The sequence below is a fragment of the Dermacentor albipictus genome, chromosome 1, assembly GCF_038994185.2.
Source record: "Dermacentor albipictus isolate Rhodes 1998 colony chromosome 1, USDA_Dalb.pri_finalv2, whole genome shotgun sequence".
Lineage (NCBI taxonomy): Eukaryota > Metazoa > Arthropoda > Arachnida > Ixodida > Ixodidae > Dermacentor > Dermacentor albipictus.
Genome location: NC_091821.1, coordinates 421,602,801 through 421,620,403, shown reverse-complemented (window position 1 = coordinate 421,620,403; position 17,603 = coordinate 421,602,801). Strand labels below are relative to the sequence as shown.

The 17,603-nt window shown below is 48.5% G+C and overlaps 1 protein-coding gene across 2 annotated transcripts; it reads right to left on the bottom strand.

Annotated features, from left to right (window-relative positions):
- Window positions 1-8,346: 8,346 nt before the first annotated feature.
- On the bottom strand, window positions 8,347-10,867 carry LOC135896750 (mid1-interacting protein 1A). Of its 2 annotated transcripts, XM_065425258.1 has the most exons (2): window positions 10,633-10,867; window positions 8,347-10,381 (listed from the first exon to the last, which is right to left on the bottom strand). In XM_065425258.1, the coding sequence occupies exon 2, from the start codon at window positions 10,301-10,303 to the stop codon at window positions 9,716-9,718; it is 588 nt and encodes a 195-aa protein (XP_065281330.1). In that variant the 5' UTR covers window positions 10,304-10,381; window positions 10,633-10,867; the 3' UTR covers window positions 8,347-9,715. The 2 variants fall into 2 exon arrangements, with proteins under 2 accessions (XP_065281330.1, XP_065281326.1); XM_065425254.1 differs by lacking the exon at window positions 10,633-10,867 and having other exon boundaries at window positions 8,347-10,626.
- Window positions 10,868-17,603: the final 6,736 nt, after the last annotated feature.

Sequence of the window (17,603 nt, the reverse complement as noted above, 5' to 3'; positions counted from 1 at the left end):
ATACTTCTCCTACTACCCCGGTCATGTACTAATTGTGGCCATGTCGACCCTGCAAACTTCTTAATCTCATTCGTCCACCTAACCTTCTGAAGCCCCCTGCTACGCTTCCCGTCCCTCGGAATCCAGTCCTTAACCCTTAATGACCATCGGTTATCTTCCCTCCTCATGACATGTCATGACATGCCCATTTCTTTTTCTTGATTTCAACTAAACTGTCATTACCTCGAGTTTTTTCCCTCACCCAATCTGATCTTTTCTTATCCCTTAACGTTACACCCATCATTCTTCTTTCCATAGCTCGTTGCGTCGTCCTCAACTTGAGTAGAACCCTTTTCGTAAGCCTCTAGTTTTCTGCCCCGTACGTGAGTACTGGTAAGACACAGCTGTTATACACTTTTCTCTTGAGGGATAATGGCAACCTGCTGTTCATGATCTCAATGCCTGCCAAATGCACCCCAGCCCATTCTTATACTTCTGATTATTTCAGCCTCATGATCCGGATCCGCGGTTACTGCCTGCCCCAAGTAGATGTATTCCCTTACCACTTCCAGTGCCTCGCTACCTATCGTAAACTGCTGTTCTCTTCCCAGACTGTTAAACATTACTTTAGTTCTCTGCAGATTAATTTTTAGACCCCCTCTTCTGCTTTGCCTCTCCAGGTCAGTGAGCATGCATTACAATTGGTCTCCTGAGTTACTAAGCAAGGTAATATCATCAGCGAAACGCAAGTTACTAAGGTATTCTCCATTAACTTTTATCCCCAATTCTTCCCTATCCAGGTATCGGGATACCTCCTGTAAGCACGCTGTCAATAGCATTGGAGAGATCGTATCTCCCTGCCTGACACCTTTCTTTATTGGGATTTTGTTCCTTCCTTTATGGAGGACTATATATACGGTGGCTGTGGAGCCGCTATAGATATATTTCAGTATTTTTACATACGGCTCGTCTACACCCTGATTCCGTAATGCCTCCATGACTGCTGAGCTTTCGATAGAATCAAACGCTTTCTCGTAATCAATGAAAGCTATATATAAGGGTTGGTTATATTCCGCACATTTCTCTATCACCTGATTGATAGTGTGAATATGGTCTATTGTTGAGTAGCCTTTACGGAATCCTGCCTGGTCCTTTGCTTGACAGAAGTCTAAGGTGTTCCTGATTCTATTTGCGATTACCTTAGTAAATAGTTTGTAGGCAATTGACAGTAAGCTGATCGGTCTATAATTTTTCAAGTCTTTGGCATCCGCTTTCTTATGGATTAGGATTATGTTAGCGTTCTTCCAAGATTCCGGTACGCTCGAGGTCATGAGGCATTGCGTATACAGGGTGGCCAGTTTCTCTATAACAATCTGCCCACCATCCTTCAACAAATCTGCTGTTACCTGATCCTCCCCAGCTGCCTTCCCTCTTTGCATAGCTCCCAAGGCTTCTTTACTTCTTCCGGCGTTACCTGTGGGATTTCGAATTCCTCTAGACTATTCTCTCTTCCATTATCGTCGTGGGTGCCACTGGTACTGTATAAATATCTATATAACTCCTCAGCCACTTCAACAATCTCACCCATATTAGTAATGATATTGACGGCTTTGTCTCTTAACGCATACATCTGATTCTTGCCAATTCCTAGTTTTTTCTTCACTGCTTTTCGGCTTCCTCCGTTCCTGAGAGCATGTTCAATTCTATCCACATTATACTTCCTCATGTCAGCTGTCTTAGGCTTGTTGATTAACTTCGAAAGTTCTGCCAGTTCTATTCTAGCTGTAGGGTTTCTATCGGTAGGGCTTTCATACATTGGCGTTTCTTGATCAGATCTTTCGTCTCCTGCGATAGCTTACTGGTATCCTGTCTAACGGAATTACCACCGACTTCTATTGCACACTCCTTAATGATGCCCTTGAAGTTGTCGTTCATTGCTTCAACACTGTCATCTTCCTGAGTTAAAGCCGAATACCTAATCTGTAGCTTGATCTGGAATTCCTATATTTTCCCTCTTACCGCTAACTCATTGATCGGCTTCTTATGCAGCAGTTTCTTCCGTTCCCTCCTCAGGTCTAGGCTAATTCGAGTTCTTACCATCCTATGGTCACTGCAGCGCACCTTGCTGAGCACGTCCACATCTTGTATGATGTCAGGGTTAGCGCAGAGTATGAAGTCTATTTCATTTCTAGTCTCGCCGTTCAGGCTCCTCCACGTCCACTTTTGGCTATCCCGCTTGCGGAAGAAGGTATTCATTATCCGCATATTATTCTGTTCCGCAAACTCTACTAATAACTCTCCCCTGCTATTCTGTCTATGCCTATGCCATATTCCCCTCTGCCTTCTCTCCAGCCTGCTTCTTGCCTACCTTGGCATTGAAGTCGCCCATCAGCATAGTGTATTTTGTTTTCACTATCCCCATCGCCGATTCCACGTCTTCATAGAAGCTTTCGACTTCCTGGTCATCATGACTGGATGTAGGGGCGTAGACCTGTACTACCTTCATTTTGTACCTCTTATTAAGTTTCACAACAAGACCTGCCACCCTCTCGTTAATGCTATAGAATTCCTGTATGGTACCAGCTTTATTCTTATTAATCAGGAATCCGACTCCTAGTTCTCATCTCTCCGCTAAACCCCGGTAGCACAGGACGTGCCCGCTTTTTAGCACTGTATATGCTTCTTTTGGCCTCCTAACTTCGCTGAGCCCTATTATATCCCATTTACTGCCCTCTAATTCCTCCAATAGCACTGCTAGACTCGCCTCGCTAGATAACGTTCTAGCGTTAAACGTTGCCAGGTTCATATTCCAATGGCGGCCTGTCCGGAGCCATGGATTCTTTGCACCCTCTGCTGCGTCGCAGGTCTGACCGCCGCCGTGGTCAGTTGCTTCGCAGCTGCTGGGGACTGAGGGCCGGGGTTTGATTGTTGTGTTCATGTGGGAGGTTGTGGCCAAGTACTGCACCAGGGTGGCCAATTCTGCTCTGGTGAGGGAGTGCGTTACCGGTTCTGGTCACCGTGATCAGGCCACACTCCAGGCCTGTTTATGTAATTTTATCAACACGCGTTTTTTTTTTTTAATCCGGTGGAAAATTGCGCGGCACCGGCATTCGGACCACGGACCTCTTGCACGCGAGGCGAGTGTTCTACCTCTACGCCACCTGCTGTATACCTGCTGATCTGGCCGTGGCACAGCCGCGTCGGTGGCATGCAGCGTTGGCACCGCAGGCTGCTGCTGCTCACTGGCTCGAGCAGCAGCACGTACCGCTATGGTACATTACTCGCAGCGCACAACGCGAAGGACCGCTCAGCGCCGTTCAACTGGACATTAATGCTTTCGCATTCGCAACTCCTACGAAGTGCTTAGGTGTCCTAACTTTTTTTCTTCATAACATAGAAACGCGTGCCATCAACATGCGTATTAACGTTGTTAATACGTTTATCGTTCTTTGAGAACTGAGAACTAACCGCGACTTCTTGCAAGTGTCTAGCCGTTTTCGTAGGCCGATCCCGAAAAGCGCTCTCCCATTGTTGGCTCGTTCCAGTAACGAACGGCACGCGCGTTATCAGAAGGGGCACTCCAAAGGGTGTAAACTGTTCTATGCTGATAACACGCGTGCCGTTCGTTACTGGAAAGTTCCGGGCTCGCAGCGTTAAAGAAAGTAAACGTATCAAGGCAGATGACGATTATCGTTGTGCGGCAGAAGGGGCACTCCAAAGGGCGTAAACTGTTCTTAGAGTGTATGAACTTGCATTATTCATCTTATTGTTCCGATAGATTATGCCTTTTGTTTCCTCACGAATGTATAAGTGTGTTGGATCTTTGTACTTTTTGAGCATTTGTATTACATTGACCTGTGCCAGATTTTTGCGACGTTAATGGCGTTGTCTGCCGACGTGCCGGGTCTACTCATGCAAGCCACCTTTTTTTACGCGAAAGCATCAAATGGCCCTTTCAGCGAAAAAAAGCCGGCGTCTGTAGCACCGCAGCGGCACCTAAATTCCCATTGGCTGCGACGGCACGTCACGTGCGCGCCTCGACAGAGGAGAGCGGTCGACAGGGGACGCCCGCTGCCGGGATGGCGCGCCAGGTATTGCGTGAGGGGAAAGGGCATCGCCGCGACGCCAGTCACCTGCCAGGAAATAAATGAAACCAATGTCATAAGGAATGTTTCGACATTAAATTATTGCTTTACGGAGTCGCATTCCTTTATGGTAATAATTCTAGCCATAAGTTGTGATAATAAATTGTTATACATTGTATAATTTCTGTACATGTTATGTCTTATCTTCTCAAGTGAGCTTTCGTCAGGAAAATATGTTTTTATTGTATCTTTGCTTATCAAAAGTTTCACAAGGCGTTACGTGGCTTTGTTGATTGACGTGTGTTTGCGCGACTTAATGCGCACGAAACACACGATATCTCATTAACGTGTTTAACTGAATCCGCTTGTCGCATGGCTGATCCGAGAGATGCCAGTCTCTTGTTGGTGCGAAGGGACTGACGCTGTGAAATAGAAGTGTCGCCTACTATGCGGTCTTGTAGCTACTCATATAAGGCCATCACTTCAGTGAAAAAGCCTTCCAGGTCACATGAACTTTCTTCAAGTGTAGAGAGAGAGAGAGAAATAGAAGACAGGAAAGGCAGGGAGGTTAATCAAATTCCCGTCCTGCTTGCTACCCTGCACTGGGGAAAGGTGGGGTTTGAAAAGCTGTTGGGGCCCCAGCTCCCCCCCCCCCCCCCTCGATAAAATAAGAACTTTCCGCCCATGCTTAGTGTCCTCGGATTTTTTTGGCTCTGACACGCCTGCTTTCGATGTATTAGGGCGCAAGATGATTACAAATGTTATCGGGCTTGTTCCTGGACACTTTAAATAAATGATTTTTTATTATTATTATTATTATTGCTCAGTCTAGCGCTGACGACGCTATCGCAACTATTTGCTCTGTACTTGAAAGAAACTTTAAGAAATTAAGAGGCTTATTGAATATCTCGCTCATGCCAATTCACAGTTAGTTGCCTGTTCGCCGTAGAAAACATCGCTCCCGCGGTCACAAGCGGGGCTTCGTCGCCGGTCTTTCGTTTGGGTTTTTACTCCCGGTTTCAGGAGACCACTAAAGCAATGGCTTTTTTTTTTGCCCTCTGTGAGTGGAAGTTGCGAAGTCATTTGGCATAGGCTTTCTTTTCTTCTTTTTTGAATATACGCGGTACGTGTTGGTTTTTTCTAATTCCTTCAAGCGTTCACACAGCGCAGTTCGGTGCGATGCAAGGGCTTGACACCGCGAGTAGGACGTATACATACTCCAATAGACCCTGCAAAGACGACGCACGCAACCCCGAGTAGATTACGCAATCTCTCAGCGCAGAATCTTCGTTCAAGCAAAAAAGCTCGACGCGAGCGGGTCGAAGTCATAAACCAAGCTGACCCAAGCCGACGCGACCGCGTTTACATGTATCTTGCCAAGCGGTTTTGGCTAATCAACCCAGGCGGGTTGATTAGCCGTCCGACCATATATACTGGGGATCAATGGCCCGGCCTGCTAGCGTTACGCGAACCCGACTGCCCGTTTTCATCCCGGAAAGTCGACTGCACCCGCTTTTATCGGGGTCGTGTAAACGTATAGCTAGCTACAAGTGGTCCCGCAATCATTTGTAATTGTAGATATAAGGCACGTTACGTCTGCGAACGGAACGACCTCGCCCATGAAGCCTGCTTCGCTATTTCACGGTCTGCCCGTTCTGACACATCGCACAAGTCCCGCCGTTTGCGTGTTCTCTCGATTATCATTTCCAAGCGCGTGTTGTGTCGGGGACGTGAGGTGGGGGGGGGGGGGGGGGGCTGGGTTGTTTCACATTGCGTTGTGTCGTCTTTGTTACATTCATACTTCCTTTCAATCTTAACTACAGCACCTTCTTCGTGTGTGACCGTTCCTGCGCGCGAGAACGACCAACAAGCCAATCTGGCCACACTGGTCGACCATTTACCGCAGGCTGACCCGTCAGTCGAACATACTACTAGTGCAATACGTACGTTTCGCATTCGTGCGAATTATCGAACAGTCAAAACACTGTCCAATTTTTTTCACCTATGAATGAATGACCATGTATTATTCCGAACATTTGCACAGCCGTAAAACTCCTACCTCTTTCCAGTGAAATAACTCTGGTGTTATCGCATTCCCCCAGGATTGTGTCCGTGTGTCTATACAAAACTGTCATCATCAGGATTGGCTCCAGCGCAGTCTTCTTCCACAGCCGGCTCGTTGGCGTCCTTCGGCGCTACCGCGCCACTGCTCCCGCTTTCATTGTCGTCATTAATTAAAGAAACACAAAGGCGTAACCAATTTTACAGCGAAGCTGTTAAGGGCTAGTTCCCCCAGGATCGTGTCCGTGCGTAGACAAAAAATGCCCATACGTAGGCCGATCCCGAAGATAGTTCAAGGCCGACCCGCGACGGAGATGCAGTTTGCCATTAAGGGGCCCACATACAGAGCTTCGTTGCTCATCCTTCTTCACAGAGCAGAAGGGCACCGAGCTTTCCTTGTTTTTCTTTTTTTTTCTACTTTGGCAGGGGACCAGGAGAGGGTGTAGACACGGGGGGGCCTTCCGGGCACAGTGGCTTCCTAGAGCCGCAGCATACAAACAGCATGCCAATACCATTTACAAAAGAGGCCGGATTCCGAAGGGGGTCGGGGGCGAGCAGAAGTGTTTGTCGGTGGCGCGGCGTTGGACAATTACAGGCAGGAGAGGGAACAAGAAAGCTGCATTCCACTGTCGGCAAGTGTGGGGCCAGCAACAGTGAGAGAGAGAGCGAATGATCGCGGGCAGTAACAGGGGCTATTTTCTACAGCCCTTTGAGCGGTGAACATGGAGAGAACAACGTAGGGAAGTGGAAAGATAAAGCCGCGTCAGTTCAAAGTGCGGAAGATGTGTTGGCCGTGAGCTCAAAGCCTGTCGTTGGAAAGGCGCCTCCCCACCCCTCCCCCACCTCCCGAGAGAGAAGGCGGCGATTGTCGCCCAGTCGCTTCTCCTTCCCCCTCTCTGTTGTCGAGGCGCGGAGGAGAAGGGGAGATACAAACAACCGCGTGAGAGGCAAATGACCGCCTCTTCCCGCGAAAAAAAAAAGCAACCACGGCTTCCGTAGCCACACACACGATGGCAAGCGTCTAGCAAGAGACGCAAATCTTGCCGGGCATGCATCGCACTTGCGGTCGCGCCGATGATCATTATACGCACACTGGGTCAAGGTCAGCCGGTGGTCTAGTTGTCCCTCCGAGGAATGCCGAGGCCAGGCCAGACACGAAAACTGCGCCTTCGTAGCGTAAACAAAGCTGTCTTCCAATGTATATATATATATATATATATATATATATATATATATATATATATATATATATATATATATATATATATATATATATATATATATATATATATATATATATATATATATATATATTTGTTTTTCGCCGTCTGCCAAACCCTCCACAAACGGCTGACTCGTTATGAAATCGTTGTTGGAAGAGCGACGTTCACGGCAACAACGTATTCGGCCAGCAGGCTATGTTTACATGTCGCGGAAGAAAAGGAAGTGACGCCAACCGAAGGAAATTAAAGAAAAATAAAAGAAAGTCTGCACAGTTCGGCTAAAACGCAGTATTCTCCTCCAGCTCGAAAAACAAAGCGTCTATTATTCGCCGACTAATAATCGGAGAATGGCGATCCCTCCTGCCTGGGGCGCGCGCGTGGCTAAGTGGGCCACGACATTGACGCAACCGTTGTGGGAAACGGGGCCACGGCGCCATGCAGTAGGATATAGTTACGGCGCGAGCCGCTGCGAAGAACGGCGCTCGACCAGACAGAGATATTACTCCGTCCCGTTTGAATTTACCCGCCAACGGTCATTGTGGCGGCGGTGGACAAACAGCGTCGCTTCCGTCCATTGACGGTAGACAGCCCATGCGCAGTGCAGACCGCAGCAACCTCTTTTTCGTAACGGCCTCCTTTCTATCAGCCCAACAAAAGACGGAGGGGCCTCGGCGGCTTGAGGGTTGCTCGTTGTACTTCCGTTTGCACTCGGCACGTTCAGAAAGCCAACGCGCTTCTAATTCTGGAGACGACGCTCGCCTCGGCCACTAGTGAAGGCAGCGAGGAAAAATCGAGACACGTGAGGCCGCATTTTTCTTTCCGGCAATATAGCTCTGTGTTTAATTGTTTCTATCAAATGAACAACAAAATGACCATCGTGTTCCTTTGCAATTTACAGGTGCAACGAATACAATTTTTTTTCTTCTAACAAATATCCAAACACTCACGCATTTGACTATTAGGTTTTGTCATTAGAAAAACGAAAAAGAAAGAACACGTAATGTATAAACTTCTGCTTTTATTTTAGTTAACATCGTTCTGCACACTCAGCCAAAAAAAATGTAGTCATATTTACATATGTACACACGCACTCGCTCAAACACACGCTTTTTCTTTTGAAGCTCCGCAACACACACTATCCCCGAGAAGCTATAGCTCGCGTCGCTACACCGAACGAACAACCATGTCAGGAAAAAAATACGAGTGCCGCGAAAAAAAAAAAAAAAACTCGATCGTGAGTATTCTCCCATACAGCAGTTAGCGACGAATGCAGCAGCAGCTTGGAATGTTAGACGTTTTCAGATTACATTATTCGAACTTTTGCCGCGCCAGATAACGAAGAAACGCCTTCCCTATCACGTGAAAAATTACAAAACTCGTGAAAGTACGGTTAAATGCAAATGTGGCAAGACATGGGACTGCAAAAGGCGCTTCGTGCAAGTCTAAATTTGGCAGCGGACGCTCAAGTGTGTGTGCATCGCGGGCTGTGAGCTAACTGTTACGATCGGTTCTACTCTCTCAGATACATAAAAAAAATGACAAGGAAAAAAAAAAAGTCGTGACAAGAAACAAGCTTCGGGCGATCTGGCCGCCGAAAAGCGCGAGGCGCAGCGAAATAAGTTAACACACTACTGGCCCACATACGGGACCTCCCGCAGCCATTTTTGCGGAGTCTTGCCAGGTTCACCCGGAAAACGAAAACTTCCCGCTACGCATTCTACGTGCCCCCTTATTCCGAGCACCGCATATAAGGGACGATATCGTGATGGAGGGATCTTGCACCGTGCAACATCGGGGCGGACAGACAGAGACTCGGCGCTTTGCAACGAAGATAACGTTTCGTGGGTAACCTGACAGACATACCAGCCGCACTAAGTGGCGGGGGGATGATAGGGGGGAAACAAAGTTTTTTTGCGCCACGATGCAGCTTCAGGAAGGCCGAATCAAAACTTGCATAAACAGAGCTGATCACAGAACGCGGCAGCTCGAATCTGAGCGCGCGGCGACGAGCCGTGGATTCGGCCGTAAAACCGAAACTGGCACAAACAAGAGGCAGACCTGTCGCGTCCTCCACGTGTCATGGCAAGAAAAAAAAAAAGAACAGAAAAAAAGGAAAGAAAAAACCGAGCAAACGAAGACAGTTTCTTTACACTTGTGATTTAGACGTCCCTGTTTCGCAGGGGTGGGCGTGGGGGAAGACGGCAAATTTTCCTCTTGCTCGATCTTTTGGGGCGGCGGGAGTCGGCGGAAAGCGAGCACACTGTAAAAACATCGTTCGGAGCGGCGACGATGGAGCACTGTATAGTATCCCGTTGTGGCCTGTGGGTCCCGACGCGCACCACCACCGCGATGTCGTCGAAGGGTGGATCAGAGCGCTGATGCGTCAACTTCCTCCTGATACCTGCACGCCAGGTAGTCGGCCGAGTCGGCGAGCTGATGCAGGATGGCGTGGAGGCCCTGCAGGTGATGCCTGAAGGCGGCGGCCAGGTGAAGGCTCTGCTCGAGCCCGTCGCGGTCCGTGACCACGCTGTCGACGTCCGAGTCGGTGTCGGACGTGGATCCCGTGGACCCGAGGCTATCGTCCGAGGGCTGCCGCGTGTGCTTCGGGGGCGGCCGTAGCAGCGCCCCGGTCAGCGGCACCACGGCGGAGGTGGCGGCCGCGCTAGGCCCCCACAGCAGCTCGTTCTTGACGTCGTTGAGCATGTTGTAGAAGGAGTAAAGGTCCGTCTGCATCAGGTTGGCCGGCGGCGCCCGACCCGCCTTGTCGGTGAGGTCCATGTCGCGCAGCCTCGACGGCACCAGCACCGTGGCATCCATGTTGTTCACGGACCTGACGAACCGATCCATGGCGCTGAGGATGCTCTGCTGCGAACAGGTGAATGCATCCTCGTTGCGGCTGGTGCGCCGGGAGGCGCTGGAGCTCGAGCCCCGGTGGTTAGCGTCGAGCCGATACATCTGTAGGTTGTCCAAGGCAGACACCGGTCCGCTCACCGTGGGCACCCGCTTCAGCTGGCCGCCGGGAGGAGCCGAGTCCTGAGAGAGAGACTGCCCCGCGTAAGACTGTCGCCGCGACTTTTGACTCGCTCCAATGGCGGAAAGTCGCCTAGGGCTCAGACTGTTTGCACTCTCCATTCGCGAGGAGGCAAGGACTTCTTCTCTCGGGGGGCAGATACACACGCAGCGTACACGTCTCGATTGACCACTTTTTTTATGCCCCCACGCCAGGCCGCGACCGGAAAAAGGTACCCCCACCCGAGCTAAGCAGACGGGATGGGCCCACTCACCGAGCCGAGGGGGGCGCGCTGGCGGCTGTGCTGACGTCTGCGGGGCCTGCCCGACGCTGCGCCACGCTCGTCGGGCAGTCGCAGGCCGAGCTTGAAGTCGTTTACGCTGGAGGCCAGTGACGACAGCGGGGAAACACGGCGCGGGCAACGCCGATCAACTGCGCCGACCGTCTCTCGCTCTTCCCTGCGTGGAATGCAATGGGAGCGCACTGCTTCCGCCGCGATGTCGCCCCACTATCAGGTGATGAGCGCGGCTTGCCATTGGTCGGCTGATCTGTTCTCATGGGTGACGCCTCGTCACGTGACCCGGGCTGTACACGTGCTAGCCGGCGCGGCTGCGGCGTGCCTTGCCGACGCTCATGCGATGGATGGACCGCTTTCGTTACACTTGTGCGTTGATGGGAGGGTTTTCGCAAGCGGTTATTACGAGCATCGGCGCCTGTAAAGAGTCGCGGAAAGGGTAGCGGTGACGAGCCGGTGTTCTTTCCTAGGAGAAAGATGAAACGTTCCGAGTGCGGAGGCAGCCCTGATCCGATCGGTAGCTTGCTCGTTTTCGCGCTTCACAGCTGTATATTCCAGACATCAGTGCTTTTAAAAAAATGCGTTCTATGTCTGGTGAAGTAGTACACGCAACATTTTCTGCAGCCTTGCGCAAATTGCCGAGTATTATTCAATCGGTTCGAGTTCTTGCGCAACATATGCCACAGTCACAGGTATAGTATCGCCATCTAGGTTGGCGGTGCAAAACTATTACCCTCGCTTTCAGTGTTGCTGGATCTGTGCTGGAGCAAGTCAAGTGGTCATGCTATTTGTGGTTCGTGCGGCTGTTTCAAATTTTACTCGTTCGAAAAGCTTGGAGCTCAGATTCGACTAAGCGCTGTTGTAACCTAGCTAATGAAACACCGCGCTGAATGCAGGAACCTTTCCCTACTGTTCGCATGTGTTTTGGTTCTGGCGGCGCGCACTTTCAAACGTTCCACGCACGCCGGCTCCGCATTTCTTTTCTCTTATAAATTAGTTTACGGATACCCATTCCTCGAGCATAAGTACTCCTTCCCTAAGTAAACTTTCCTTGCGCTCATCGCAACTCCGGATCCAGCTGGGGAACATCAAACGAATGCATAGTTACTCGGTCACAACAAGTGGCTTTCAGTATAGGCAAGGAATTCGCGGGTAGTTACGTTGTGAGCCCATCAGTCAGTTTGTGTGCGTGGCACCGCGCTAGCAGACGGCCCATGTCGTTTGTCTAACAGCGCTGGCAATTAAAATTTAGGATGTTCGGACAACCTGTTTGCGCATACCGATGGGGTAGGATTAGCCTAGAGCCGGTGCTTCATACACTCGGATACAGAAGCAGTTAGTTAATAATTACGGCACTTGAAAAATAAATGTTCCGCAGAATAAAAACAAGAACATTTTTTCTTTTTCAAGCCTTTGTTGTAAGAAAGCACGGAGAAACTAGGTTCAGAGGGCACTAAAACGAGACTGGGAGTGTAGTGACGAAGCTGTTCGGGGGGGCTCGCGCATTTATTCACAATGTGTCTCTTCGGCATTTGCACCTGCAAGAACTTGGCCTACAGTGTCGCAAGGTGTGTTCTGCTGATGAATGTGCATCGACGTGCTGGCGGTTCGGATCCGGAACGCGCTTGTGTCGTGAACGACGGTTAGTTCTTTTTTTTTTTTTTTTGCTAGGGCATGTAACCTTCGACAAAGGTTACAGGAATTTGCCGACGAATGCTCCTGCTTTTTTTTTCTTTCTCCATACTATTATAATTTTAAATGTACGCGTGCGCCAGCACATTGGGGTTGTTCCTAGACACGGTAAATAAATAAATGATTCTCTAATGGCACTGCCGCCTCGTGCGAGTGCATGGAGTGAACACAGGGAATACTGAACTCGCAAAAAACACACAAAAAACTCGTTTGCGTTATCAAATTTCAGGAGAGAGTACCTCCGAAACTATATCTTGCCACAAGACTTGCCAGCAGATAGCTTCGGGAGGGATGAGTCTGATGACATTTGGCGCTCGAAAAGGTTTCAGAGGGAAAGAAACAATAGAGATGCTGATGCCGATCGAGAGCACGGGTTCTCGTGAGACTCTTCAGGTCACCGAAGTGAATCAGCATCGAGCTCAGCTCAGTGCTTGTCAATGAAGGCACCTGGGAAGTGTGATTGCTGCCCCTAAGACGAAGGAATAGCTCAGGTGTCTTCCTCGATCGATGATTAAGATATAACTCTGCAGAGATTCACCAAGTCGCCTGCGCCACCGGTCTAGTCTGAAACCGCGGCCTGACTGAAGAGATACATTTAAAAAAAAAGTAGTAATAGTAAATATATTACGAGTAGGAACAGTTTTTATCGCTTTTGTAGAGTATACGGCATTTTAACAACGTCTGCGGACAGCTTAAACTTCTCCTGTTCGGGTAGCACTCGCTGCCTGCAGTGTTTGTCGCTACGTGATGATGATGATGATGACTTGCTCTGGCTTTCTCTCTCTCTTACGTTTCAACTATTCCTAGACGTCTTCCCTATTATCTCTCGTATTATAGCTCTAAATTACCTCCTGAGTTGCGGAGCCGATGGTCGGAATGAGAAAATCCAAAACAAGTCCCGATTTTCCAAAACGGCATGCGATTGCAGGATCGTGCCCCGCCTAAAATGGCACTATGATGCATCCAGATAGCTTACTATGCGTTTTTGGTGCATGTTGACGTTGCGACAGATGTTATAGGCGTGTATATATATTTATGTGTGTATATATAATCGAGCTTAGCTAAAGTCCCTTGAAAGTAAGTTTAGCAGGACAACTTAGCGGTTAATCACGTCAGTAAAAGAAAAAGAAAGAAAAGCCGCCAAAAGTTCCAAAAGGCGATGTTGTTAAAGGTGGCTAAGACCTCGCTAAATTTAGCGACTGTCTCACTTAGCAACACTGTTAACAGAGAGAGTTAAAGAACATCGAAGTTAAAATAAAGTTTTTTGTAGAGTAAAAAAAGGGGGGGCGGGGGGGGGGGGTAGATAAATAACACAGGGATAGATAAACAACACTGGGAAATACCTACAAGTAAAAACGCTCCACACACACAAAAAAAAAGATCTTGAAGAAAAAGCTAATTTATTCAAGTGTCAACCCAAACACACACACACACAAAGAAATAATTACACAGCAACAATTGAGCAGCATTGTTCACATTTCGAAACATTCCAAACAGTCGCCTCGACTCCGACTGCTGGCGGTATACGAAATAGCTCAACTTAATAACAATCTTCTTTCTCTCTTGAAAGAAAAAAAAGATATTAAAAATAATTGCGGAACCTACGTACGAAATCACGTACGTGGCCCATCAAGCCGCAGACGGGCGTATAATCTTTGACGCTAAATGATCGCCCACAAACCCTGAGACACGAGGTCAGTGCTTATTTTTCTTTAATAGTAGTTTTTTTGTTTTCGACTGCTGATGACGAAGGGCTTTCACGTTGACTGATGACCGCTGTAAAAATAAAACTGAAAAGCGAGAAAGAAAGCGGAAAGTGTGCAAACAAATGGGAATGTAACTGTATTCCAGGTAACTTCAAATATTAGGGGGAGGGGGGGGGGGGGTCGTGTTTACAGAAGCCAGGACTGGTGAATGTTTTCGGAAGGTTGACGGGAGAGTTCGTACGACGTCGGCGCGGTCGACCTGGCACTTCTCACGCGTTAATATTCGCGAAGTCTGTTTATCGTTTTATGTAAATAAAATAAAAATAAAGTTATTGACAAGATCCGACGCCAGCAAACACAGGCAAAAAAATAAATAAAAGCAAAGAAAAGAGGAGGAACTCAGGAAAGAGAACCTTCCGGCTGACAATACGTTTGTTGCAATTTTGGCTAAACAAATCCTGTGGTCAAATACTTCCGGCCTGATAGAGATCCTTCTATAAGTTAATATAGCATAATAAAATATGTGTTAGTGTCTGCTGCAGAAAGCCACACCAGCCAAGATCTCATATCAATCAATCAATCTATCTATCTATATTTTTTTTACTTAACGTGTCTAGGAACAACCGTAAGAGCTCAGCACTGGTGCACTGGTACAAAAGTAAATTAATTAAATATACAAATAGAACATACAAAAACATGGAATAGAAAACGACATTTATGAACAGGAACAAAATAATAATAATAATAATAATAATAATAATAATAATAATAATAATAATAATAATAATAATAATAATAATAATAATAATAATCAAAGGTGTTTATTAGAGTGCCCAGGGACAACCTCGAGGGTCTTGGTCATAGAGTTTCTATGGTCTTGGTGCTGGTGCACTTGGCAAAACAATGCACGGGAAGAACAATGCAAACTCGCACACAGATACACACACGCGCGCACAACAACAACAATAACAATAATAATAATGATAATGACGACGACAATGGTGGTGAAAATTATAGCAGGGCAGAAACAGCAGTTAACAGAAAAACACATCTCAGGATAAGTGCTGTAAAAACAACGGTATAGGAAGCTGAAAGAAAAACTAAAAGTACGCCAGGTTTCGGCAGAAGAGTATTCGTAACCCAAGGCACGCCGCCGGCAGCCATGGCTACACGAGGACTGCGTGCTGAACGGAGCAGTACTGTATAGTTATGCCGCGGCCAGCTTGAACACAGCTCGGCAACAGAGCTCATGCCAAGGCCAACGGACTACGATCCAATTCCGCCGGCGTTTGCAAGCTGGCGAGGAAGATTGAGGGAGATAGCAAGAAGAAGAGGGGGGTGGGGGTCTGTCACTGCTGGCCAGGGCGGAGAGGAGGCGCATCAACCGCAAGTCACACAGAGCACGACGCACAGTCAAAAAACTGCGCGTGGGAAAGAAAAAAAAATCACTCGCAAACAACGCCGAGAAGATCTAGAAACGCGGACAGACATGGGACAAAGAGAGATAGAGAGGTCCCAAAGACGACAAAGGAAAAAAAAAGGGGGTTGGGCAGTATAAATAAACAAATAAATAAAAGAAAAAGCGACAGTGGTAGTATAAATGTACCTCTTCAGCGCTGGAGAAGAGAAATGTTACGACGCAGGATAATACAAAATGTAGTGTCTAGCTTTGTTTTATCCTTCAGAAATAATCTCTCTTCCTATCGCTCTTACTTTTTAGTTTCTTTTTCACGTTTCTCATTTTTGTGTGCCGGCCACCACCTTGGTACCTTTCACATTTATTTTCTTTTTTTCTGTGGTGCTTAAGAAACAAATCTCTCTCTCTCTCTCCCTCCCTCTCTCTCCGTAGCTTCTACGTGCCTGGATTCTACTGGTCCGCGATTCAGACGTGCAAGTTTGTGTCAGAAGTGAAAGAAGAAAAAACGGAAGAGACGGCATGAGTGTGCCATGCAACTCCATAGAAGAAACGCAGAAGTGGTCCGATCATCCTTTGGCATTACACCTGTATGGCCCATAGCAAGGGACGATCGGATCGAAAGTGAGCAATAAACGTGTTAAGTAAGCAAGTGATCAAATTTAGAGCTGCGAACTGCGAGCCCTAGAGCTGCGAACTTCGAAAGTGTATTTTCAGTGTGGGGGCAGAAACTGAAGATGGAGTTGGTGGCTCATGTCGCTTACACAAACATCCCCCCCCCCCCTTTATTGTTAAACTGAAGCTTAATTACTACATTAAACACGACAGTGCCAACTTGCAAAGGAACCTGTAAGGCCCATTCGCCCACAGTGCACCCTCCCTCCCCCTGCCTCCCGGTTTCGGATAAGCATCGGAGACCCGGCCACGTGAGGAGGCCATAAACTATCAAATCCCAGCCGCTTAGCACAAGATCGAGGGTTTCGATTCTCGGCCGCATTACGATGGGTGCGTGAAACGCAAGAGCGCTAGAGCGCGCCGTGCTTTGGGGTGCAGGCTAAAGAACCTCGGGTGGTCGAAATTACTCGGCCAGCCCCCGGCTAAGACTATACCGCGCGTGAGTTGCTTCGGCATGTTAACTAAACGAGATACTTTAATTTAATTTTGTAAAAACGCAGAAGTCTGGCAAGTACCTCAGTGTTAGGGCCGAGGCGCAAAGCCTCACTCCCCCCCAACTCCCGCTTCCGCAACCATCGAGTTCGTGGAGAGGACGATCGCCGACCGCCAAGAGAGCGGGAGAAGTCTTTCGCAGACAGGGAGCATAAGAGGGTGCATGGGCGCAATCGTGAAAGCAAAGGAACAATAAACGCGCGCGTACGAGAGCGACATCTCGTAGATACGGCGCCCGTCGCGTGCATTGGACGAGCGTATCGCCTCACGAGCGGCGCGACCAATCGCCGCTCGACCGGGGATCGCGTGCGAGCGCTCGCGCGATCGCACCGCGCGACAGACCGGAGGCGGCTAGCGCAGCAGCTGCTGCTCTTTTCTCGGTGAGGTTCCCTTCTTTAACGGTGCACGTCGCGTCTCGAACTCCGGGCAGTGTTCCAGCTGCCGACGTGGAGCGGTGAGAATCTCGCGTGCCCCGGTATATGCGCTTCAACACGTTTGCGTAAAACCGGCCGTCTCGAGAAAAAAAAAAAAAAAGCTCCTTGCGGCTGCTTCTGAGTGCTCACGTAATTAGCTCTAGTAGGACGTTCTTGAGGGCTGGTTCGGCCAGCTCATTCGGAGAAACGGTTTCCGTTTGTAGTCGTTGAGGATCGAGCGCAATGTGATCGCTATTTACGTTAGCTGTATTAGACCCCACGTTTCGTGCATGGGTGTATGACCTGCCAGGGTGGAATGGGATGCATTTTTGGATGGGTCTCAGATGCTTGAAAGAAAAGAGTTCCGGGGTGAGCTATTGTTTTTTGCGCGACGTGAGTACGCGTCCCTGTTTGACTGAGGACCATATACTATGCGTGTCCCCCGCAAAGACCGCTTGCATGCTCTGATTTGAAGTTCTTTGTTTCCAACTTATTCGACTCAACTAAGGACAGCATCCCTCCTTCCTTTACATCTGATTTATACATTTCGAGCATTCT